This window comes from Microcaecilia unicolor, chromosome 1 (assembly GCF_901765095.1).
Source record: "Microcaecilia unicolor chromosome 1, aMicUni1.1, whole genome shotgun sequence".
In the NCBI taxonomy this organism is placed as follows: domain Eukaryota; kingdom Metazoa; phylum Chordata; class Amphibia; order Gymnophiona; family Siphonopidae; genus Microcaecilia; species Microcaecilia unicolor.
The window spans coordinates 464,784,936-464,809,249 of NC_044031.1; the positions used below are offsets into that span (position 1 = coordinate 464,784,936).

The 24,314-nt window shown below is 43.0% G+C and overlaps 1 protein-coding gene across 2 annotated transcripts in view; it reads left to right on the plus strand.

Moving 5' to 3' along the window:
* The window catches only part of RAB31 (RAB31, member RAS oncogene family), a 123,343-nt gene extending 108,509 nt beyond the window's left edge, over positions 1-14,834 (plus strand). The window contains exons 5-6 of one of the 2 annotated variants that reach the window (XM_030190129.1): positions 8,006-8,115; positions 14,388-14,834. In XM_030190129.1, the coding sequence (XP_030045989.1) occupies positions 8,006-8,115; positions 14,388-14,485 (208 nt within the window). In that variant the 3' untranslated portion in view covers positions 14,486-14,834. The remainder of the gene's footprint in view (positions 1-8,005; positions 8,116-14,387) is intronic. The other variant, XM_030190128.1, reaches the window with a different exon arrangement.
* The last annotated feature ends 9,480 nt before the right edge of the window (positions 14,835-24,314 follow it).

A 24,314-nucleotide genomic window follows, 5' to 3' on the forward strand; every position in this document is an offset into this window, starting at 1 on the left:
CCAGGACGAACAGACGGATGCGGAAATGTTAAAGGAAATCAGGGACGCAAACAAACTGGGCAACACAATAATAATGGGGGATTTCAATTACCCGCATATAGACTGGGTTAATGTAACATCTGTACACGTAAGGGACATAAGATTTCTTGATGAAATCAAGGACAGCTTCATGGAACAGCTAGTTCAGGAGCCGACAAGAGAAGGAAAAATACTAGACTTAGTCCTTAGTGGTGCTCATGATCTAGTGCAGGGGGTAACGATACGAGGGCCGCTTGATAACAGTGATCATAATATGATCGGTTTTGATATTGGCATTGAAGGAAGTGAAACTAGGAAATCAAGTACGCTAGCGTTTAACTATAGAAAAGGTGATTACGACAAAATGAGAAAAATGGTGAAAAAAAGACTGAAAGGAGCAGCTCGCAGAGTAAAAAACTTGCATCAGGCGTGGATGCTGTTTAAAAACACCATCCTGGAGGTTCAGGACAAATATATTCCACGTATTAGAAAAAAGGGAAAAAAGACTAAACGTCAGCCGGCGTGGCTAAACAGTAAGATAAAGGAAATCATTAGAGCCAAAAAACAATCCTTCAGAAAGTGGAGAAGAGAACCAACTGAAAGTAACAGGATAGATCATAAGGAATGCCAAGCCAAATGCAAAGCGGAGATAAGGAGGGCAAAAAAGGACTTTGAGAAGAAATTAGCGTTGGAAGCAAAAATACATAGTAAAAACTTTTTTAGATACATTAAAAGCAGGAAACCGGCCAAAGAGTCGGTTGGGCCGCTTGGCGAAAATGGTGTTAAAGGGGCGATCAAGGAGGACAAAGCCGTAGCGGAGAAATTAAATGAATTCTTTGCTTCGGTCTTCACCGAGGAGGATTTGGGGGGGACACCGGTGCCGGAAAGAATATTTGAAGCGGGGGAGTCGGAGAAACTAAACAAATTCTCTGTAACCTTGGAGGATGTAATGGGTCAGTTCAGCAAGCTGAAGAGTAGTAAATCACCGGGACCTGATGGTATTCATCCCAGAGTATTAATAGAACTAAAAAATGAACTTGCGGAGCTACTGTTAGAAATATGCAATCTGTCCCTAAAATCGAGTGTAATACCGGAAGACTGGAGGGTAGCCAATGTTACTCCGATTTTTAAGAAGGGTTCCAGAGGAGATCCGGGAAATTATAGACCGGTGAGTCTGACGTCGGTGCCGGGCAAGATGGTGGAGGCTATTATTAAGAATAAAATTGCAGAGCATATACAAAAACATGGACTGATGAGACAAAGTCAGCACGGATTTAGTGAAGGGAAGTCTTGCCTCACCAATCTAATGCATTTTTTTGAGGGGGTAAGCAAACATGTGGACAATGGGGAGCCGGTTGATATTGTATATCTGGATTTTCAGAAGGCGTTTGACAAAGTGCCGCACGAAAGACTCCTGAAGAAATTGCAGAGTCATGGAATCGGAGGTAGGGTATTATTATGGATTAAGAACTGGTTGAAAGATAGGAAGCAGAGAGTAGGATTGCGTGGCCAGTATTCTCAGTGGAGGAGGGTAGTTAGTGGGGTCCCGCAGGGGTCTGTGCTGGGTCCGTTGCTTTTTAATGTATTTATAAATGACCTAGAGATGGGAATAACTAGTGAGGTAATTAAATTCGCCGATGACACAAAATTATTCAGGGTCGTCAAGTCGCAGGAGGAATGTGAACGATTACAGGAGGACCTTGCGAGACTGGGAGAATGGGCGTGCAAGTGGCAGATGAAGTTCAATATTGACAAGTGCAAAGTGATGCATGTGGGTAAGAGGAACCCGAATTATAGCTACGTCTTGCAAGGTTCCGCGTTAGGAGTTACGGATCAAGAAAGGGATCTGGGTGTCGTCGTCGATGATACGCTGAAACCTTCTGCTCAGTGTGCTGCTGCGGCTAGGAAAGCGAATAGAATGTTGGGTGTTATTAGGAAGGGTATGGAGTCCAGGTGTGCGGATGTTATAATGCCGTTGTATCGCTCCATGGTGCGACCGCACCTGGAGTATTGTGTTCAGTACTGGTCTCCGTATCTCAAAAAAGATATAGTAGAATTGGAAAAGGTACAGCGAAGGGCGACGAAAATGATAGTGGGGATGGGACGACTTTCCTATGAAGAGAGGCTGAGAAGGCTAGGGCTTTTCAGCTTGGAGAAGAGACGGCTGAGGGGAGATATGATAGAAGTGTATAAAATAATGAGTGGAATGGATCGGGTGGATGTGAAGCGACTGTTCACGCTATCCAAAAATACTAGGACTAGAGGGCATGAGTTGAAGCTACAGTGTGGTAAATTTAAAACGAATCGGAGAAAATCTTTCTTCACCCAACGTGTAATTAGACTCTGGAATTCATTGCCGGAGAACGTGGTACGGGCGGTTAGCTTGACGGAGTTTAAAAAGGGGTTAGATAGATTCCTAAAGGACAAGTCCATAGACCGCTATTAAATGGACTTGGAAAAATTCCGCATTTTTAGGTATAACTTGTCTGGAATGTTTTTACGTTTGGGGAGCGTGCCAGGTGCCCTTGACCTGGATTGGCCACTGTCGGTGACAGGATGCTGGGCTAGATGGACCTTTGGTCTTTCCCAGTATGGCACTACTTATGTACTTATGTACTTAGGCTGTTCTTATGTGTGATGAAACTAATATTTAGTGCTAACAAGAACGTGCAGAACACATACTTCTGATGTTTCTTTTAGCAAATAGTGTCTTTGCTGATAGATTAAGTTTTTTGCTTGAAGATTAACCACATTCTAATATACCCATGGAGATAATTTTGGAAAAACTTTTCCCATGTGTAAAGCTTGTTTTACAAGTATTAAAGAACTTTTATGCATTTTTCAACCACGTACGCACATTAAAATTACGAAAGGTTGTACCTGCTTTTATGTGATCCACCTGTAGGCATTCTGAGGGGCGGAGTTTTTATCAACTAGACATGTACTTGCAAGAGTACGTGCACACATTTTCAGTTGTAGCTCAAAAATAGTTTTAGAGTTGGTGCCTTTTTGGACTTCTTACACATGTAGGCATCCTCTTGTAAAGTTACCCCCATTCAATTTTCAAAGGGACTTGTATGCTTAGCAGCCTCTGCTAATTGTATAGGTTCCTTATCTTTGGACTTTCAGCAGCACTATCTGGATTGTTCCACTGAAAATCTGTCTAGCATTCTCTGGCACTGTCCGGATAGTTCTGCTGAAAATCTCTCTAAAATGCCCTGGTGCTACCTGGATATTTCTGCTGAAAATCCCTCTAAAATACTCTGACGCTATCTGGACAGTTCCGCTGAAAATCCCTCTAAAATGCTTTGGCACTATCTGGATAGTGCTGGAGTGGAGAGAGGGCATTCTATATAGCAACAGTATTCAGCCACTATCCATATAACTAAATAGTTTAATTTAGGCCTGCTAAAAAGAATGTTTACTATTACTGTATACTTATCCCTGCTGGTGGTGAGTTCTTTCTACATATATTCATCACCCCTACATATCCAGACAGCATTAGTGAATATATAAGGGGGCAATTCTGTAACAGGGTGCTCCCTTTGCAGTGCCCCAATGGAGCACCTATTCTATAATGGCATCTTGGCGCTCAAATTCCATTATAGAATAATTGTATAAAGCTGCATTGATGCACCTAAATTAAGGAGTGACCATTTACGCCAGGCCAATGGCAGGTGTAAATGGGTGCATCTAAGTGCATGTAAGTTGGAGGCTTGCCCATGCCCCTTACATGTTCTGCCCAGGCGTATGGCCCCTTGCAGTTCTGCATTTTGCACTGTCTTATGAAATAGCATGTAGTGCACTTACACACTCAATGCACATATAACTGTATATACCCAGTTATAGAATTGTCTTTCTTGTGTCCATTTTTATCTGTAGACTTCTGACATTTGCATACAGCTATTTTAAAATATGTTTTTATTTGTACTGCTATTATTTGTAGTCAGAGCCTGCTTATGAGCAGGCACTTAGGAGTCTTTCACGTATGCATGCTCTTTATTTAAAGCCATCTGTGTTATTCAGCCTGTGCACAATCTCTCTATTTGACTGTTCTGACTTCCTTGTTTTGCAAATTTTCTCTGAAGATACCTCCTTTCGAGCCTTGCACTTCTGTGCAACAATGGCTTTTCCCACATTGTCTAGTTTAAAAGCTGCTCTACCACCTTTTCAGTTGTTAGCACCATCCTGTTTAAGATGGACCTTATCCTGTCTGAACAGACTCCTTTGGAAGCCTGCATATGGCAGAGAATGCAACCTTAGTGGTTCTGTATTTCAATTTACTATCTAAAAGACTACATTTATCCTTCATAACCTCCTTCCTGCAACTTCCTATGTTGTTAGTACCACGTGCACTATGACAACTGGCTCCTCTCCAGAACGTTTTAAGATCTTGTGAGGTCTGCTGCTTTTCCATCAGTCAGACAGAATACCAAGTGATTCTCACGCTTACCAGCTACCTAGCTATCGATGTCCTTGATTAAGTTGCCAACTACAATGGCAATCCTAATCCTTTCTTTATGGGCATACATCTGGAGACACATCCTTAGTTTGAGATGATAATGTATCGCTTGCGCGGCACATCCTAGTTACAGGATCATTTCCTGCTGTGCCAAAGTGGTGCTCTCTTCCAAATGACTTTTCCAAGCAGCACAAGAGCTGTCACGCTTGGGTTGGGACTGTTTTTATACGTCCTGGAAGGTTTTCTGTATATACCTTTCTTTTTCCTTCATCTCTTCCAGGTCTGACTTTCTGACTTCCGGATATTGGACTTGTTTCCTGAGAGCTATGAGCTCTTTGCACTGGGGACACCCATACACAACCTGTCGGCGGCTGACAGATAGTCATTCATTCTCATAGGAGTTGAGCTGATTCAAATAGTCTTAGATGAAGAATGCCATTAGTCTTGTTGGCACTGGATCATTGCCATTGAGGGCACAGTGACACTGCCTCCCTCAGTGGTAAATGTACTGAATGATGGTATTAGTGCATGCTGACTGCTGCAGCTGACATCTTTCCTTTAACTGTACATAGAATGTCAACTACAGTCTAATATCTCCTAATGGAATGAAAAATAAAGGTGGTCTGGGGCTGTGATTCAGTTGCTCTCACTGCTGGCACATTGCTATGTGCAAACTTGGCTTCCTGAAGACTCCTTTCCACCCTGGCTCCCTTGTAACGATCTATTTTATTTTCCAATGTTTTTCCTATAAGATATTTCTTCTATGTGCTACTTTACCCCCCAACTCTTTTCACCCCAATCCCCTTTTGATAACATAGATTGTTGTTCTGAAGTAGATACCCAGAGATTCATACTTTGGTAATCGAGAGCCTGATGTAATAAGCTATGTTATCCTTTAGCAGAGTTGATTTTGCCATGCTAACCGTACTCCCTGTACAGTGAAGCTTTAGCATGGAAGAATCTGCGGTGAACTAAAGGGCAGAGTAGTCAGCATGCAAGTTTATTTATTTAGTTATATTTATTTGTGACATTTATATCTCACATTATCCCAAAGAATCTTGAGTTCAATGTGGCTTACAGCAAATAATCAATATAGCAGTGGAAAGGAACAGAGTAGTGCCAGTCTAGTAAGTTAATTATAAATTGAAAAAATTGGGAGGATTATAGCAAGGATTTGAAGAACATGTTGACTACAATGTACAGCAAAGAACAATCATTATAAGTAATGCCACACTGGGAAAAACCAAAGGTCCATCGAGCGCAGCATCCTGTCCACGACAGCGGCCAATCCAGGCCAAGGGCACCTGGCAAGCTTCCCAAACGTACAAACATTCCATATATGTTATTCCTGGAATTGTGGATTTTTCCCAAGTCCATTTAGTAGCGGTTTATGGACTTGTCCTTTAGGAAACCATCTAACCCCTAAGCAATGAAAGGGGAGATAGTAATAACAGTGCATTAAAATTTATTCTTTTTCTGAGCACCATACAATTTGTTAGTGCAAGGATTATAATTATGTTTTTTTTTATTATTGAAGTTTTAAAATATACATGTTCAAAAACAAACATTAAGCAATTACAAAGAAAAAAGAAAATCCTCTAATTGAGGTAGGTAATAAGGGAGGGCAGGGGAGGGAGGAGAATCGCTCCACATCGATGCAGGGGGAGAGAGGAGAATCGCTGATGCTGGACAGTAGGTGCAGGATTTTCTGGGAAAAAAGCCCTCAGTACAATACAATTGAAGTAATCATATTGTATACGGAAGTGTGCAGCAGTAGCAGCAGCAGCAGCTAAGAAAGCAAATAGAATGTTAGGTATTATTAGGAAAAATGAGGATGTTATAATGCCTTTGTATCGCTCTATGGTGCGACAGCACCTTGTATACAGTGTCCAGTTTTGGTTACCGGTGTAAGTTTAAACAATTAGTTTTCTATAGCTTCTGTAGAACACGAGAACTAACTGGGTAATATTCAGTCAGTGATGGTCAGCTGGTACCACAAAGCTGCTCCTAGAAGACACGGCCATTTTGAGACTGCGATGGGCAGGGGTGAGATGGCATTGCTCCTGCCTATTGAACCTTTGGGGCCTAGAGGGTATGGGGGGCTTTGGGGATCTAGTACTCTTTGGGGATGGAGGGTGGGGGGGGGGGGGGACCAGAGAACCCTTTAGGCTATACCTGTTCACAGGCCGATATTCAGTGCCAGTGCTCTGATGGCTAAGTGGGCAACGATAGGACTGCTTTTTGAGTGGTTAGCTAGCCGGCAATGAATATGCTGGTGTCTGGATAAGTGCCGGCTCTGCGCAGACTCTGCCCCTGCAATGCCCCTGTCCTGCCCAAATGTAGGATGGCCTGTTTGTGCTGAATATTGAATATTGATCCTTAAGGGGGTCTTTTACTAAAGGTTAGCTCGAGTTATCTGCAGCAGGTCCCATTTTATTCCTATGGGCCCTGCTGCAGATAACTCGAGCTAATCTTTAGTATAAGACTCCCTAAGAGAGTTGTAGGGGTTAGAATTAGCAGCCATGTTATGCTGGTTCTAGAGGAGTTGCTCTTGCTGTTGTTAAAAAGCTGAGCTGTGTTCAGAGTATGGTCTTTCATTTTTAAATCTCACAGCTTTGGTTTATTTAACCCTCTTGTTGCATCAAGATTAATCCAATAGACTTCTCAGATCTTCCCACTAGATTTTTTCAGTTAAGCCTTCTGGGAGCAGAGAAACTGTCTTCCAATAGGAAATGTGCTCATGCTGTTGTTTATTTGATTGAATTAGTTTTATATAATCCTGTGTAGCCTTCTTGGGATACTCTAGAATATCAAATTGAAATAAGTAATCTCCTCACTCCTGGACAGCAATATGCACCTCACAGGACTGAGACCTGGAGGGGCTTTTTCATCCTCAGTACTGCCTTTTGGCCACCAGTGTTGTGACAGATGGCTTTGCTCTCCCCCATCTCCCCCCTCCCCCGTCGGCTTGAAAGTGCCACCTCTACAGATGAATACTTGAGTTTTGATGTTAAAGACAGCACTTGTTTCTCTCGTTTGACTTTTTTTTTAACTGCCAAACTGATTCGGTCTGGTAAAGAATGAAAGCCTCTGATATCTCTTAAATTAAATCATTGTACTTCTTGCCAATTTTACTTTCACAGAAGAGAAAATGTTAGGAAGGAAAAATACCTTTTCGTTTAAAGATATACTGTGAATTTAAATGTACACTAATACTAAGAAGAATAATGCTTTTCTGTTCCATTCAAGATGCCTAAATCACACAGACAGAGAGAGAAACTGAGGCATAAGTAGCATTAGCAGAGAGGCAGCAGTTATAAATATTACTGTATTTTCTCACTAAAGCCCTGGAGGAAGATGGAATGTGGTTTGCATTTTTAAATATGTTTATGAGATAATGATCAGGAACCAGCTGTATCTGCAGGAAGGCGGTGGAGCATCACAGCACAAAAGAGTATTTGAGTAGCAATGAATGTTCTAAAGCACTTGCACTAATTTCTGTATGGATTTCTTTATTCTTTTCAGGGAGGTAACTATGAAGGATGCCAGAGAATATGCTGAATCTATTAGTGCAATTGTTGTTGAAACCAGTGCTAAGAATGCCATTAATGTTGAGGAGCTCTTTCAAGGGATCAGTAAGTAACCTTTTGTTCTGTTGTTGTCAGATAGAGACTGGAAACTGGAGTCCTGGAGACCTATCCACTGTGGACCAATATTTAAAGGACTTATACTCCTAACTTGAGTTATTCTCCTAAATCAGCCTCTTTGAGAATTTACTAGGGCTAAGTGATTTTGGATGCTCAACTTAACGATGAGAGAACAGAATGTGCATGTGGTTCAGTCAGCCTTCCATCAGTTGTGGTTGTTGTTTTGATTGAAACCTATGTTTGGTTGATTTTAGGAGCGTGGTTCAGGCTATGGTTTTTGTCAAAGATAGATTATTGCAACTCAATTTATTTGGTTGTTCCAGAGTATAGGCTTAAAGCCTTGCAAATTGTGCAGAATGCAGCTGCCAGGCTACTTGCTGGAATTTCCAAATTTGGTCATTTTATGCCAGTGTTGAAGCAACTCCACTGGTCGCCTGTGAAATACATGGGCTGATGATCAGAAGCAAATGTGGGCGTTAGAGGCTATTAGCGCCATACTAGCGCCCACGTTTGCTACCGCCCCATGATCAGAGCCTCCGAGCGCATGAAACAACACACTCGCAGGCTGTGACCGCAAGTAGCATGCAAATGCACGCTAAACAGGGCTCTTAGTTTCTCCCTTATATGGTGGTGAAGCCCGCCCAACGCATCCCAGGATGCACTAGGCAGGGCTGGACATCGCCATTTTTAAGGTGGTGCTGGAAGAGGAGGGAGTGACCTTTTTTTTTTTTTAGTTTGTGTTATTTTTAATATGTATGCTTAGGCTATAAGCAGGTTAGAAGTGTTTTAAATAAATAAATAAATCTATACTCAACTTTTCACTCAGGGTCCTCCTGCACCATTAAGATACCGGGGGTGGGCTGCTAGACCACCAGGTTTTGGGGTGGTGCTTGAGTTTGCGGCCACTGGGCCACCAAGGCTTTTTTGGGGGCTGAAATTGTGTCAGGGGTCAGGGGGGACTGGAGTTCTGCCGGATCTCCAGCCCCTTTGTTGTCGGCTTGTGTCGGGGGGGGGGGGGGGTGTCACCAGCTTGGGGTGGGGGTTTGGGGAGGCACTAGGCCACCAGGGCCTTGTAGTTGCAGGGGGGTCTGGGGGTCCCAAAGACCTCCAGCCCCTGTGTTTGACAGGTCCAGGCTTTTGACAACCCGGACCTGTCAAACAAGTGCGGGAGGATTGTGCGCGCAGGCACAATCCTCCCGCACTTTATCCTATGATCAGAGATAATAGCGTGCATAACTTTGCATGCTATTATCTCTGATCATAGGGGCAGTACAGCCTCGCGCTGTTCCAGCACTATTTTTAGAGCACTGTTTGGAACAGCGCGGGGCTTTTGATCATCTGCCCGATAAAGCTCAGTATAAAGTTTTGACTCTTATTCATCAGGTGGTTTAAGCTAAAATGCCATGGAGGGGCATAATCGAATGCAAACGCCTATCTCCATGGGTGTTTATCTCCGAGAATGGGTCCGTGAAGGGGCGGGCTGAACCGAATTTTCGAAAAAAAATGGACGTTTTTGAGCTGGGCGTTTGTTTTTTTTAGCGATAATGGAAACTAAAAACACCCAGCTCAAAAACGTCCTAATCCAAGCCATTTGGTCGTGGGAGGGGCCAGGATTCGTAGTACACTGGCCCCCCCTGATATGCCAGGACACCAACTGGGCACCCTAGGTCAGTGTGGTGGACTTCAGAAAAAGCTCCCACATGCATAGCTCCCTTACCACGGGTGCTGAGCTCCCAACCCCCCTCCCCCCAAAACCCACTACCCACAAATGTACAACACTACCATAGCTCTTAGGGGTGAAGGGGGCACCTACATGTGGGTACAGTGGGTTTTGGAGGCCTCCCATTTACCAGCACAAGTGTTACAGGTGGGGGGGGGGGGGGGGGGGGATGGGCCTGGGGCCACCTGGCTGAAGTGCACTGCGGTACCCACTAAAAGTGCTCCAGGGACCTGCATACACGCAGGCCTCTAGGACTGGTTGCTGTTATATAACATTGGCACACCAGTTGACACCTGAAGACTAATCTCTCCGAAAACATCCTTTATTGGAATAACCGCCTTTACTCACAGTTAACTGCAGATCAGAGGTTGTGCCCCACTGGCAACGAGTCTCCCTGGTACTGAGATTAGCAGTAGGTCAGAGCTGGCAGAATGCTGTACAATGCCCTCTTTCAGCCACATTCAAGGGAAGAACTAAGTGGTCTAGCGTGGCTAACACAGGAAAGGGAACTAAAACTGGCTTACAAAAATGGCCACTACCGCATGGACTACAACAGGAAACACAACAGGGCACACTCTGACCCAGTAGGCAGGGGGAAAAGCACCATGGGAGAAGAGCCTACCAACTACCAACATCGTGAGACTGTAACACAAGCTAATGAAATCACGGAGCCCAACACCCTACACCCACCACAATGCAATGCTGATGTGACCCTGTACTGCACCCGAGAGCCACATCTGACCCAGGGAAAGGCTGTGACAGGATCGAACACATTCTGCTGTCATGGAGGTGGGTACGGCATTTGAGGCTGGCATAGAGGCTGGAAAAAAGTTTGTAAAGTGGGGGTTTTTTTGGTGGGAGGGGGTTAGTGACCACTGGGGGAGTCTGGGGAGGTCATCCCCGATTCCCTCCAGTGGTCATCTGGGCAGTTGGAGCACTTTTTTGGGACTTGTTCGTGAAAAAAAAGGGTCCAAAAAAAGTGACCCAGAATCGCAGTAAAAACGCTTTTTTTTTTCGATTATCAGCTAAAGACGCCCATCTCTCCTTGGCTGATAACCACGCCCCAGTTCCGCCTCCACCACGCCTCCGACACGCCATCAACTTTATTCGTTTCCGCGACGGACTGCAGTTGGAAACGCCCAAAATCGGCTTTCGATTATAGCGATTTGGGCGCCTTTGCGAGACAAACGTCTATCTCCCAATTTAGGTCGCACTATAGGCGTTTTTCTCTTTCGAAAATAAGCTGGATGGTGTTTTGGAACGGTTATCACTTTGTCTTCTTCTAGGAAGATGTTAAGATCTGACTTTACTAAATGTTTAGGTTTAGGATTAGTGTCCTCTGTGTATTATGCTGCTACAAGGGCATCGGCATTTTCAGTTGGAGGAATGCGTTACCTGGCCAGCTGTGTATGAGTGCTAGTATTCAGAAAGTTAATAAGATGTTAAAAACACAGCTTTTTGTCCAAGCTTTTTTTTTTTGAGGGGCAGTGTGCAGATGAAGAATTTACAACGGCAGCACCATGATGTTATGTATGGTGATGGAGGATGAATATGTTTGTTTTGGGGTTTTTTTTAGTTTGTGATATTTTTAATATGTATGTTTTTATGGAAGCTGCTTAGGGTATAAGCAGGTTAGAAGTGTTTTAAATAAATAAATAAATAAATCTATACTCAACTTTTCACTCAGGGCCCTATATTCAGGCTGTGGTGGTAGGTGGCTTGCAAGCCATTTCCAGATAAAGACTAAATTAACCCCGGATATTCAATGTCGGGGCATGTGTGGCTCTCGGACTGCTGACCCAGAAGTAAACTGGGAATCGGTCAACATTCAGATCAGTGCCTGGTTAACCTGCCACATAAAGTTAGGACAGCTGTTTTGCTGTTCTAACTTTGGGGCCCTTTTACAAAGCATCTGTAAGCCCAACACAGGCTTACTGCACGTTAACTCAGAACTACTGCTGGCCCAACATGGCCACCAGTGGTAGTTCTGCCTTGAGTGCACACTGGAAATGTATATTTTATAGCACAGCGCTAACCTATCAGTAATTGGGCATTGCCATGCACTAACCGGTTACCACAGGAGCCCTCACCACCATCTCAATGGGTGGCGGTAAGTGATCCCCCCGCATGGCCACGCAGTAAGAGTAATCTTACCGCATGGCCATTTTTTAGGGGCTTTTTACCCGCTGCAGTAAAAAGGGTCCTGGCGTGTAGGAAAAACAGCCCCTGCTGCCTACCACAAGGCCCTTTTTCCCCACAGCTCAGTAAAAGGACTTAGAGAGTTAGCAGACTGAAAATTGCTGCTGACCAGTTAAGTTTCTGCTCCACCCTATTTAGGAACAGTTTAGGAGCTTGGCCATAGGTGGTCGGTGGCCCAACTGTTTGGGGAGGCTAAAGGGAGTGTGGTTGGGTGGGGCCAGGGGTGGAGCTTAAATCCATAATTGTCTGATAACACAGAAAAAAAAAATAAAAATAAAAGTCACAATACCTTTTATTACATTTAGATATTAGATATGTATCATATGTCAAAGAATAAAGTGGTTGCTCAAAGCATATACTAACCACAATCGCTCAACTGCAAAACACTATGCACAACTTTGTGCAAAAACACACCCAGAACTTTACTGTACCATAAATATTACACTGGGCAGAACCTAATACACCAATATACCACCCATACGGAAAATGCAGACCATCAACAATATGAAACAAGGGATCATAATATCACAATTCTCATGTACAGCCACAAAACACCCTAATTCATGCTTAATGACTGCACAGATCATGAGCACACAGAGTGTGAGACAGGAGGGGGTATATCATATGCCCTAAAGGGGAACACCACTGAGAGGCATGTCGAATATATCCGACATCAGGACATGGCGCCATTGGGACCAAGCTCAACTATGCGGCCAGAGTCCAAAAGTGAGTCGGACACATGCTGATCCACGCGTCTAGCCGAGGAATAGGTTACGGTCCGGAACGGACCGGAACTGGACTCGCAAACGTCCCTGAATCGAACCTGCAAAACTCTACGGAGACCCTGAGCAACGGATGCTCCGACCCAGAACAATCGCTCACCTGGGTGACCCTGTCTGCCCTCCAATCGCAGGCCTCAATTTGCGGGCCTCCACAGTGCCGATCCAGAAGAGGGAAGCCACTCCCGCTGGTGCACTCCACCAAGCGTGTGTCAACCCGGAAAGGGCACGGAACCGCCGGACCAGTTAGAGAGGCACCCCACAGTAAGCACCCACTGAAATAAACTCCGACACGGAAACCAGCGGCGGTAGCAGAGGAGAGAGCAAGTAACGAGACCAACGGAGGCAAACCGAGGCAGCGCAACGTCAGTGAAAGCGCTCCCCTTCGCTCAGTGTTCCGTCTTCTTCTGATGACATCAGAAGAAGGCGGGACACTGAGTGAAGGGAAGCGCTTTCACTGACACTGTCCCTGCGCTGCCGGACTCGTAGGTAAAATTTAAAGAAAAAAAAAAGAAAGGGATCTTGGGAGAGAGAAGAGGGCGGGTAGCTGGGCCATGGGACGGCTGGCTGGAGAGGCTCTGCGTACATGCTGCAAGGGAGTGCAGGGAGCAGCCACGTGGCTGTTGGCTCTGCCAGTTCCCTGCATCCTCTGACATTACTTCCTGTTCTGGGGCAGGGAACCGGTGGAGCCGAACTGCTCCCTGCACCCTCAGGAGGTAAGAGCGATGCGCTTGGAGGGGTGGAGGTGATGTGCTGGGAGGGGACTGTCGTGATTCGCTGGGGGGGGGGGGGGTGATGCGCTGGGCTGGGGGGGGGCGCAGCAGCGATCCACCCACTGACCTAAGAACACCACTGACCCTCTTTACGTAGACTGTACGCTCCTTGGGGCAAGGACATAACTGTACCTGAATAGTTATCACCCTGTATTGTTCTGTTAACATTCAGTAGCTCTATAAGAATAAGTATTATCTAATCTAATCCAAGACTTGTACATCACACAAATCCCAGTAAGAGGTTCAAGGCAGTTTACATCTTATGAAGCTCACACAAAAATGAGATATTATATCCATAATCAATTAAAAAAAATAAGTACATTAAAATTTATCGAACAGTTGCATTACTACTACTACTACTATTTAGCTTTTCTATAGCTGTACAAGGCATATGCAGCGCTGCATAAACATAGAAGAAAGACAGTCCCTGCTCAAAGAGCTTACAAGTTGCATGTAATTTAATTCTAACCGAATGTATATAGGAAATTTATTCCAAATAGCAACTGCCTGGAAGGGAAACATAGCATCAAGTTGACATTTAAAACGTACACCTTTAAATGCTGGGAATTTTAATAAAAGGCTGTCATGGGCCTGAATAGAAGAATAAAATGAATCTGAAAAAATTTGGATTAATAATTCAGAAGTACTGCCATACAGTACTTAGATTTGAGAATTAGATTTGTGTGTCTAGTTATGATCAGCATACTGTTTTAAAAATCCTTATGGTTATTCACTGATAAGTATTTCTTCCTCAGAAAATAAATTCTGCACAATTGTCATGTTTTTCAGGTAAACAGATTCCACCCTTGAATTCTCATGAAAATGGCAATATTGGAACAATCAAGCTTGCCAAACAGACATCACAGACGAGTAGGCGGTGTTGCTGACCCAACCAAACCTGGCTGGCTATACTTGAAAATACAACAAAACTTTTGATTAGTCAAAGAGTATAACGACTTCATGTTGTTAAAAAAGTACTGCTTGGGAGGAATAAGTTGAGAAAGTACATGTGGGTAACAAAAGGCATTGGTGAATGTTTTATTTCCACAGAAGGCACAGGGTTCGTTGTACAATAGCTGTTTTGCTGTGCAAGCTATTAAATCACTGTTGAAAGAATACCTTACAATTTAGTCTCTTTAGTAGACAGAGGCGGACTGACAGGGATCTGGGCCCCTAGGCAATAAGAGCCCCGGGCCCCCCCAATTCCCACATCTTTCCCCTCCTCTCTCCCCAGATCCAACATTGTTGTCCCCCCTTCCTCCCTCCCTCCCCCTCCCTCAAAATGCAACATCTTTCCCTCTTGTTCTTTCTTCCTCTCACAGGTGCACCATCTTCGCCTCTCCTTCTACAGCTGTACCATCTCTGCCCCTTCCACCACAACTGGGTCCAACATCTCTGCCTCCCTCCCTTCCTTCCCAGGTCCAACATCTCACTCCCTCCCAATGCCAATATCTCCCCCTCTCTCCTCCATCCAGGTTCAGCTCTCTGCCTCCCCTCCCCCTGCATTTACCTCAAAAGTTATTTTCTCCATACAGGGTCCAGGCATAGGCTGTCTGCTGACTGGAACCTTCTTTCTGTCATGACCAACCTTGTGGAAGCAGGAAGTTACATCAGAAAGGGGCAGGCCATGGCAGAGAGAAGATTGTGGTCAGCGGCAGATAGCTGATGCCGGGACCCTGTAGGGAGAACTGAACTTTTGAGGTAAACTCTGGTTGTGGGGGGAGAGACAGGGGAGATGCCAGAGAGTGGGAGTACCAGACCCAGAGATGGAGGGGAGAAATATGTCGGTCATGTGGGGAGGAGGTACTGGGCCCTCCAACTGTTCTGGTCCCTTGGCCACTGCTCGGTTGCCCAAATGGTCAGTCCACCCCTGTTAGTAGGAAAAGGGAAATGAATGCATGCTAGTTATCTTACTAGAAACATGAACTTTATAAGGTCAATCATATGCTTTTTAAGAGCCATGTAGTTTCATAGGGCTCATGATGGAATTGCATCAGTAAGCAGATTTGCTTTAATTGTTTTTTTTTTCAGGACAGATATATTCATATCTCATTTTTCTCAGGCTTGCAACAGATTTTGTACTTTCTGTTATAGGTGATCTAGAATTTTTTTTTATATTTTCCCTAAACAAATCTGGAAAAGCTATATTAGAGGTTTATGCTATTGAGGTCAGTCTAGTGGTTTCCATGTTGCCCAACCATATGCATAGAGCCATAGGAGCCTTTTCAAAATTTTCAAAAACTTTTCAAAATTATTAGAGGTGCTAATCCCCATAGGAAATAACACCTTCCTGGACATATACAAGGAATTTTCTCAATATTGGGGGTGCTCAAGCACCCACAGAGCTGGCTCCTATGCATAGAGCCAGTGTTGTGCTGGAGTCGGCTTGCACTGGCTCGCAAGAGACAGTTGTTAAATGTTTTGGCATATTGCAAGCCGGTTGTTTTGGGAGTGCGAGCCGGCTTGCCTCTCCTCCCCCCCACCATGAGCTGCAAAATCACAGACTCCCAGCACATACCTGAAGGCAGCATCCCTGGTGGTCTAGTGGCTTCTTTGGGGCAGGAAAGATCCCCAGGCTTTCCTGCCTGCTGCTGGCGCTGACCCTCCTGCAGCCACATCGCTCTTTAAAAATGGCTGCCGAGACTTTCAGGGGCGGCCTCACGAGACTTTCGCTGAAGTCTTGTGAGGCCGCCGTTGTAAGTCTCGGCAGCCATTTTTAATGAGATGCGGCAGGAGGAGGATCAGCGCCAGCAGCGGCAGGAAAGACTGGGGATCTTTCCTGCCCCAAAGAATCCACTAAACCACCAGAGATGCTGCCTTCAGGTATGCGCTGGGAGTGGGACCTTTCGGCTCGGGCGAGTGGGGAGGAGGTCTGTAAGAGGTTGGGGTAGGGAGGGTACTGTAAAAAAATAAATAAATAAAATTTTAAAAATGCTGCCGGCTTGTGCATAGGGATGTACACAGAGAAAGTATAAGGGAATAACTTTTCATAGGTAGAGCAATAATTTGTTATAAATCGTAATCAGTGTGTCATTTGGAGGGGATGATTATAGGGACACCTAACCCTGTTATTGGTGCAGAGATTTTTTTTTCTCCTAGTAAAGGGCTTCTAAAACAGACATCATGTTATGGGAATCAGGTGCTCAACGTTCAAGTTTCTATCTATTTATTTACTTATTTATGGCATTTTATCCCACATTAAACATGAATTAGATTGGAACCTGGTGGCATTAAAAAATGTTTTTCCCGGAGAGAGTAATGCATTGCCCCCCCCCCCCCAGGCTCTCTCCCCAGGTATAGCCAGCTGCATGTGTGTGTGTGTGTGTGGTGTGTCTGTGGGGGGGGGGGGGGGGGGGGGTGCAGAGGTGGACCGGGGAGAGAACCTGTTGTTAAATATTTACCAGCACACCACTGCATAGAGCCATCCTGAGGGCTTTGTCAGTAGTATGGCTGCACAAGGCTCAAGAGAGACAAGGGTGCAAAAATCACCCTCTATCTATTGTCTCAATTTGGGATGCTTCTGCAAATGCATACCTCTCAAATCATTGTCACTGTGGAAAGTGACCTGATCTAGTGGTGATGCAGCAGATAAAAAGTATGCAAAAGTGCACAGACTGACTGTTCAAGACCTCTTCTTCATGGGATAATTTACAGGATGGCAATATTTTATTGTAGCTTATAGGTTATTAAAAATTTGCTATACCGCCAAGCTTTAACAGATCATAGTAGCTTATAATAAAATTTACCATAAAGATACTATGGGGTGTCACTCCCATTATCAACTGCTCATTAACACTCTTATGGAACCACAACAAGGGTTCTGAACCAAGTCTTTGAGACATACCCAGTCAGTCTGTATTTCAAGATATCCACAATGAATATGCATGAGATACATTTGCATGCACTGCCTCATTTTAGGTAAATGCACCTTATACTTATGAAAACCTGACTGAGTTGAGTCATGATGGTTTAAGGAGTGGCATTAGTCTCCTCCAGGTCAAATCCTTTTGATGGAGTTAGAGCAGCAGTTCCCAAACTACTCCTGGGACCCTACAGTCAAATTTTCAGGATAACCATAATTCATATTCATGAGAGAAAATTGCATGCAATGGAGGCAATTAATGCAAATCAATCTCATGCATATTCATTGTGGTTATCCTGAAAAAATTGACTGCTTCCTCAGGACAAGTTTGAGGACCACTGAATTAGACAAACATAAAAGATAGAGCCATATGTGTGGGGGCGGAAGATGAATGTTAGAAGGGAAAAATAGCAAAGAAAAAAAACTAATAGTTGGCATGTGGGAAGGTGAATCGCGTCTCTCCTTTTTCAGTGGATTTTAATGCATGGAGGGGCCCTTTTACTAAGCAGCGCCAATCTGGAACTACCGCCGGGCTACCGCAGGAGCCCAGCAGTAGTTCCCACCCCTAGCGCTGCCTTTTCCAGTGCTACAAAAATATGATCTATTTTTGTAGCGCCGGAACTTAACCGATAGTAATCAGGCAGCGCCGGGTTAGCATGGAATCCCTTACCATCATCTCAATGGGTGGCAGTAAGGGCTGCCCCCCCCAAACGACTGCACAGTAAGTGTTTCACTTATCGAATGGCCATTTCTTTTCCTCAAAAAAAGACAGCCTTTTACCCGCTGCAGTAAAAGGGGACCTCAGTGTGTATCAAAAACACGTGCTGACACTAGTGTAGCCTCTTTTTACCACAGCTTAGTAAAAGGGCCCCAGAGTTATGTAGTACAAGCAAAGGAAAAATGATTCTTTAGAAAAGTGTTCCAACAACCTTTTCTGCAGACATTTGACATTTTGAGACATTAGTCATGGCTTTTGAAGTCATGTAGAAAGCAGGAGAAAAATTATTTCCCAACTAAGAAATACAATGAATCATCTAAAGCAGGGGTGTCCAACTACAATCCCGAAAGACTACACACCAGTCTGGTTTTCAGGATATCCCTAATGAGATATATTTGCATATAATAAAGGCCATGCATGCAAAGCTCTGTCATGAATATTCATTAGGGGCAGACTAACTGACACCTCTGATCTAAAGGCAGGATATGGCAATTTAATGTGCAAAAATCATTCTGATTATGTACTGCTGATTGGGATGTGTTTGGTTAGAACTTACCAGTTAGTCAATCCATGGGCACTGAAATGGGGTGGGCCATGGCCCCATCAGTATTTTACTCAACATAGCATCAGCAACTAAAGAGACTGGGGACAGGGACAGAGATCAGTTTGTTTGGAACCTCCAGCTAAAAAGGTGTTCCCCTGCCCCTGAGTCATTCACCATAAGCAATCAATACTTGTCAATAAAAAAGACTGCTGGCCCCAACAACAACAACAACAAACTGCTGGACCCAACAAACTTAGGGGGTCTTTTACTAAAGCTTAGCTCAAGTTATCTGCAGCAGGGCCTATTTTATTCCTAAGCTTTAGTAAAAGACCCCCTTAGATTGTGAGCCCACTAGGGACTGAGAAAAGTACCTGCATGTGACGAATGTGGACCGCTTTGGTTGTACCACGAAAAGTAGGTAAGTTTTAAATCCCACTACCATTACCTGCTTAGACCCAACAAAAAAGATTGCTTGGACCCAATAAAATGTTTGAACCATGTTACTTGTCTCTGAAAAACAAAAACATCATTCATGTATTTCTAGTCATTTAAAATTTTACTTTTAAATCAGCAATTAATTAGCTAAATGTTTCACAGGGAAAAGGAATGTGTTTATGCCTGTATTCCATTAGTGGTATATCTGGTTGCTGTATTATTACAGGAATGAGTCAGAGAATCAAAGCTAAGTTGTATTCTGTTTAAACCGAGAATGTGAAGATCATTTTTGTACTCTAAGATCAGATATGATCTCAGTTGAGTTTGTGTAAGTCTACAACAGAAAACAGGGAAGCGTGCTACCTTTCAGAATCCAAAGGGAAAGGGAAACCTCCACACAGTGGTAATTACTGGAGAATGTGTATTTTCCTGGATGGCTTTAAACACATTTTTAAAAAACAATTTTAAGCTGACGATTATTAATTTTTGTAGATTTTTAAGATTGTACAGCATAAGGTAGGGAATGACACTTTTCCATAGGCTGTTCATCATTAAAGCTTGATTCATTAAAATGAAACATAAACCCCTATTCTATAAAAGTCACTAAAAATTGCATGTGTAAATTTGGGTGTGTGCCCAATATGCGTTCAATTTAATTGAACAATAAGTCAATAAGTTGTCAATAATTGGCTTTTTAACAAGCAATTATTGGCACTAACTAAATTTAATTGGCATTTACATGCAATCTGAAATAAGGGGCAGTGCAGTCTGAAAAAGGGGACGTGGAAATAGGAGGGTCATGGGCATAACGGGAGTGTTCTTGAAATTAACACGCATTGTTATAGAATAACAGACATAAGCACCAGAGGTTGGGCACAACTCAGGGGCATAAGCATTATTCTATAAACCATCCCAACTTTAAGTGTGGCTTATAGAATTGCGCTTGTTTAGGTGCCATATATAGAATCTAGTCCAAAATGGAATAAAAATGCACATGCTTACCCTGGAGAGGTATGAAAGATCTGTCAGATGTCCTGGATATCTGCTACGGCCTTCTCTTAGTTCCAGCAGTTATATGTCCGACTTGGTTCTTGAGATTTCCAAGTTCTGGTAGTTTCTTTTTCCCTACTTTTTAGCCTAGGTTTGGCAAGGCTCTCAGTAGGAAAGCATTAGATTTATGCAGAGTGAAGAATTGCTCTATCCCCACTTTTAGTTTGCTGCCTAGCATTATGAGTGGCATTTACCTTTTCAATTAGCTACTGACAACCAGTAATTGGACTGAAGCCTAAACTGCTATTGTAGTGTTGGTACAGTAATTGCTGGAGCTTCGGACTGACCACATAGCTGCATGACTTATGCTTTCCAGGTTTTTCAGTAGTTCTCTCAGTATATTTTTATATTTTGTTTTATTTTACTAAGGTCATGCATTTTTCACTGGATTGGTTGGGTTGAAGTATGTACTAGTTTGCATGCGGTGGGTAATTTTACAACAGGGCACCTTAGAAAGGCACTGGTTATGATGCCAACTTTAAGCCTATTCTGTGAAGAAAAGTAGGCACCTAGCCTGCTTTTTTATAGAATACTAGTGAGGTTGAAAAAGTGCTTATATTTAAGGCATGATCGCTTGCACCAGTTCTATAGCTGGTGTAATTGCTCATGCCTAGATGTTAGAAGATATGTATGTACATTAGAATATACTGTAATTTCCACATGTACCTAGGTGCTTTGCCCAAACTCTGCGAATGCAGACACCCACCGGCAAAATACCTGCCATCAAAGAAGCCCCGGGTGCAGGCAGCAAGGAGGTGTGCTGAGCAGTCACGCAACTGTCGGCTCTGCCGGTTCCCTGCCATGGAACAGGAAGTTGACATCAGAGGGGGCAAGGGACTGGCAGAGCCAACAGCTGGTGTGACTTTTCAGCACACTCCCTTGCTTGGAGTAGAGGGGAGGATGGGGAAGGGATGCGCCTGGAGGAGGGGGTGCCCTGCCCCAGGTGACAACCAAACTAGGTACACCACTGCTAGTGGGTGCTAAGAATCCCCAATATTAAGCAGCTCCTTAATTGTGTTCAGGGAGAGGTAATTTGTATATGTTTGCCCCCCCATCATTTTGAAATTTTAGTGCCTATGTGCATCATCAAATCATGGCACAGAACAGATTTCCTTCTAGTCAATATTCTATATAAATGACTAGAATACCTTCATTTACATGCCTTCTTGCCACCTAATACTAGTCAGCTCCTTATTGAATTAACCCTTTGGTAGGTAATTCCATAAATTAAAGCTTATTTGGCACCTATTCTATAAAGAAAAGTAGATGCCTACATTCCTTTCTAGTAGGGGTCCTCAAATCCAGTCCTTGAGGTCCACAACCTAGCCTGGTTTTCAGGATTTCCACAATGAATATGTATGAGATCTAGTTGCATGAAATGGAAGCAGTGAATGCAAAGAGATCTCAGACATATTCATGTGAAATCCTGGAAAACCAGGCTGGGTTGTGCACCTTGAGGATTGGACTTGAGGACCACTGCTTATAGAATTCTAGCTTAGCAGGGCAAATACACACAGCCACAGAGCTGATTGGTCTAGGATGCCTATAATTTACATGCATAACTGTGCATCCCACCCACATTCTGCCCAGATTCCACCTACCTTCCACCTATTCATCATTGCATTTAGGTGCCTTGTTACGGAATAGCATGTAGCCAGAATATTGGCATGTATGCGTGTATGTGCACATATACATGCATGTATGCAAGTATTCTCATTTATATGCATTCCTGGCATCCAATGATACATTCTAGGATATCATTTCATCATCAAGGACTTTTGATCAAACAAGTTAGCAACATAATGTATTAGACTTGCAATTTTAAAACATGAAATGGCATAATATTGACATGGGCTGTTAGTTTCTTGCATAAATTTAGAATCCATCACTTTGAGTGAAACACGTGTGCATGTGTTTAAAAGATAATTAATCTTATGCTTTGATAAACTAGGTCCATCTGAATTGTTCTTGTCTAGAAAGCTTTTGGAATGCAGCACAAAATAACATCAACTAGTGATCTGCTGTTTGTCTCTGTGTTTCTCTTTAGGGTTCCGTTGATAATACAACTAGACAAATATGCAAATTAAATAAAGCAATTCCACTCCTATTCCAGTTACTATTGACTTATTTTACTATACTGGCCTGAATTATTTGAACTCTTTCCAGTGGTCAGTTGCCTATGTAACATATTTTAGAAGCTGTAGTTAATATTATCTTTTTTGTTTTGTTTTTTTATAAGAAGCTTTGACTGGGCTGGCCCCACCTGCTACATGTATGTATGAGATGCTATAGTCTAGTAGTGCTTTTTTTCTTCCTATTTTGTACATTTTATAAATCATTTTGAAAAAGATTTTGCCTGAAATTCTAGATTGTGTAATTAACCTACACTGATTAATATTAATAAATGGATTTCTTCCTTATCTGGTACATATGTATTTGCTGGAATAAAGACATGTTATGAGTAAACTGTTTACTGCTTAAATTTTTAGTTATTAAGTGTGTGTTGTTTGGGGGTTCGCTAGAAAAACATTATGGCTTTGGATATGCATGAAAAAGTTAGGAAATTCAGGGCACTGTTTATTAAGCTGTGGTAGCATTTTTTAGCGCATGATAAATGCTAGAGTTGTCCATAGCATCAGATCAAAATGGCACCTCTTAAAACAAAGAAGTTGGAGATGCAGTCTGGGGGATTTATCAAACCCCTGCTAAGTTTTGCCTTGCTGTTGATTACAAGTCTTATAGGTAATGCAGTATGCTGAAAAAATGTACTTGGTCTTTGTAATCAATGGCAAGACAAAAAGCCTTTTAAACACCAATAACAGGTTACACCATTAGACACCTAAATGGGGGTGGCCAGTTCTAGAATTTCCCCCTTTGGCATAAATTACAAAGGTGGAGCAAAACATAGAATAATGTCTTAGATAAAAATCTTAGCAAAACAAGATCTGATGGTCTCAAAAAATACATCCACAAATGTTGATAAAGGTTTGATACCAAAACCTATTGCAGACCCAATGGATCTCCTGGCGGGGAAGTAAGTGATTTGTGAACCTTTGGTAATGTGTAGATCACAGGTATTCTTGGAGAAGGAACATATGAAAAAAATCATATTATTTATTTATTTACTAACAAAGAATCAACTTTCTTCTACAGTGTTGAGGTGGGATCCCCTGGTAGAACTTCATAAAACTAGTATCCTGTACTTGTCTGTGCACTTCTCTCACTTTATTACTCTTCATCACAACAACTGTACAACCGTTGTCAGCTTGCTTGATGACTATATCTGTGTCATTTTTAAGTGAGTCAATAGCCTTCTTTTCTTTCTTCAAGAGGTTACAAAGAAGGGTCTCTTATTGTTCTGTTCTAACAGCTGAATGTCTTTCAGAACCAAAGTTTCAAAGGTCTGTATAATAGGATTTGTTGTCCCTGGTGGAATCCAGGTACTGTCCTTTTTTATTATGGACACATCAGGTAGCAAACTGTTTTATTGGAAAAATAATCTATGATCTTCAATTTTCTAGCCAATTAAAAAAAAAAAAAAATCTACTCTAGTATTGAGAGCTTTAGATTTTGAGGTTGCCACAAAAGACATACTTTTATGTAGAACAGAAATGTTATTCGTCAAATATCCTATTTAAAAGATTGAAAACCTTCTCTAATATGGCCTTTTGATTATACTTTTGCTAATGGGAAAAATAAAGCATGGCCAATAATACAAAATTTAGGAAAATTGGTCATTTTACGCCAGCATTAAAAATGGCCTTAGTGCACAGGAATGACCTGCTAAGGTCATACTAAGGCCATTTTTTTTTTTTACTGCTGTTTGGTAAAAGGGTCCCTTAGTGATATGTGAGCATCACTGTTACTTACAGGGAGTGCATATGTACAGTGACAGTGCAGGTAGAGAATGAGTAGATGGGGTCTGAATGCAAAACGTGGGCACAGGAGTGTGGTGGGGTGGTGACTTTGTGTGTTTAGTGAAATGGGGGCTGCTTATATAGGCTTCCCACAGCAGGTTGTACAAAGATGAGAATCATGGTCCCTAGCACAGAAAGAGATACTATTTCTTCAATAAGCAGTGAAAAATGAGAAGCTGTCCTAATACTT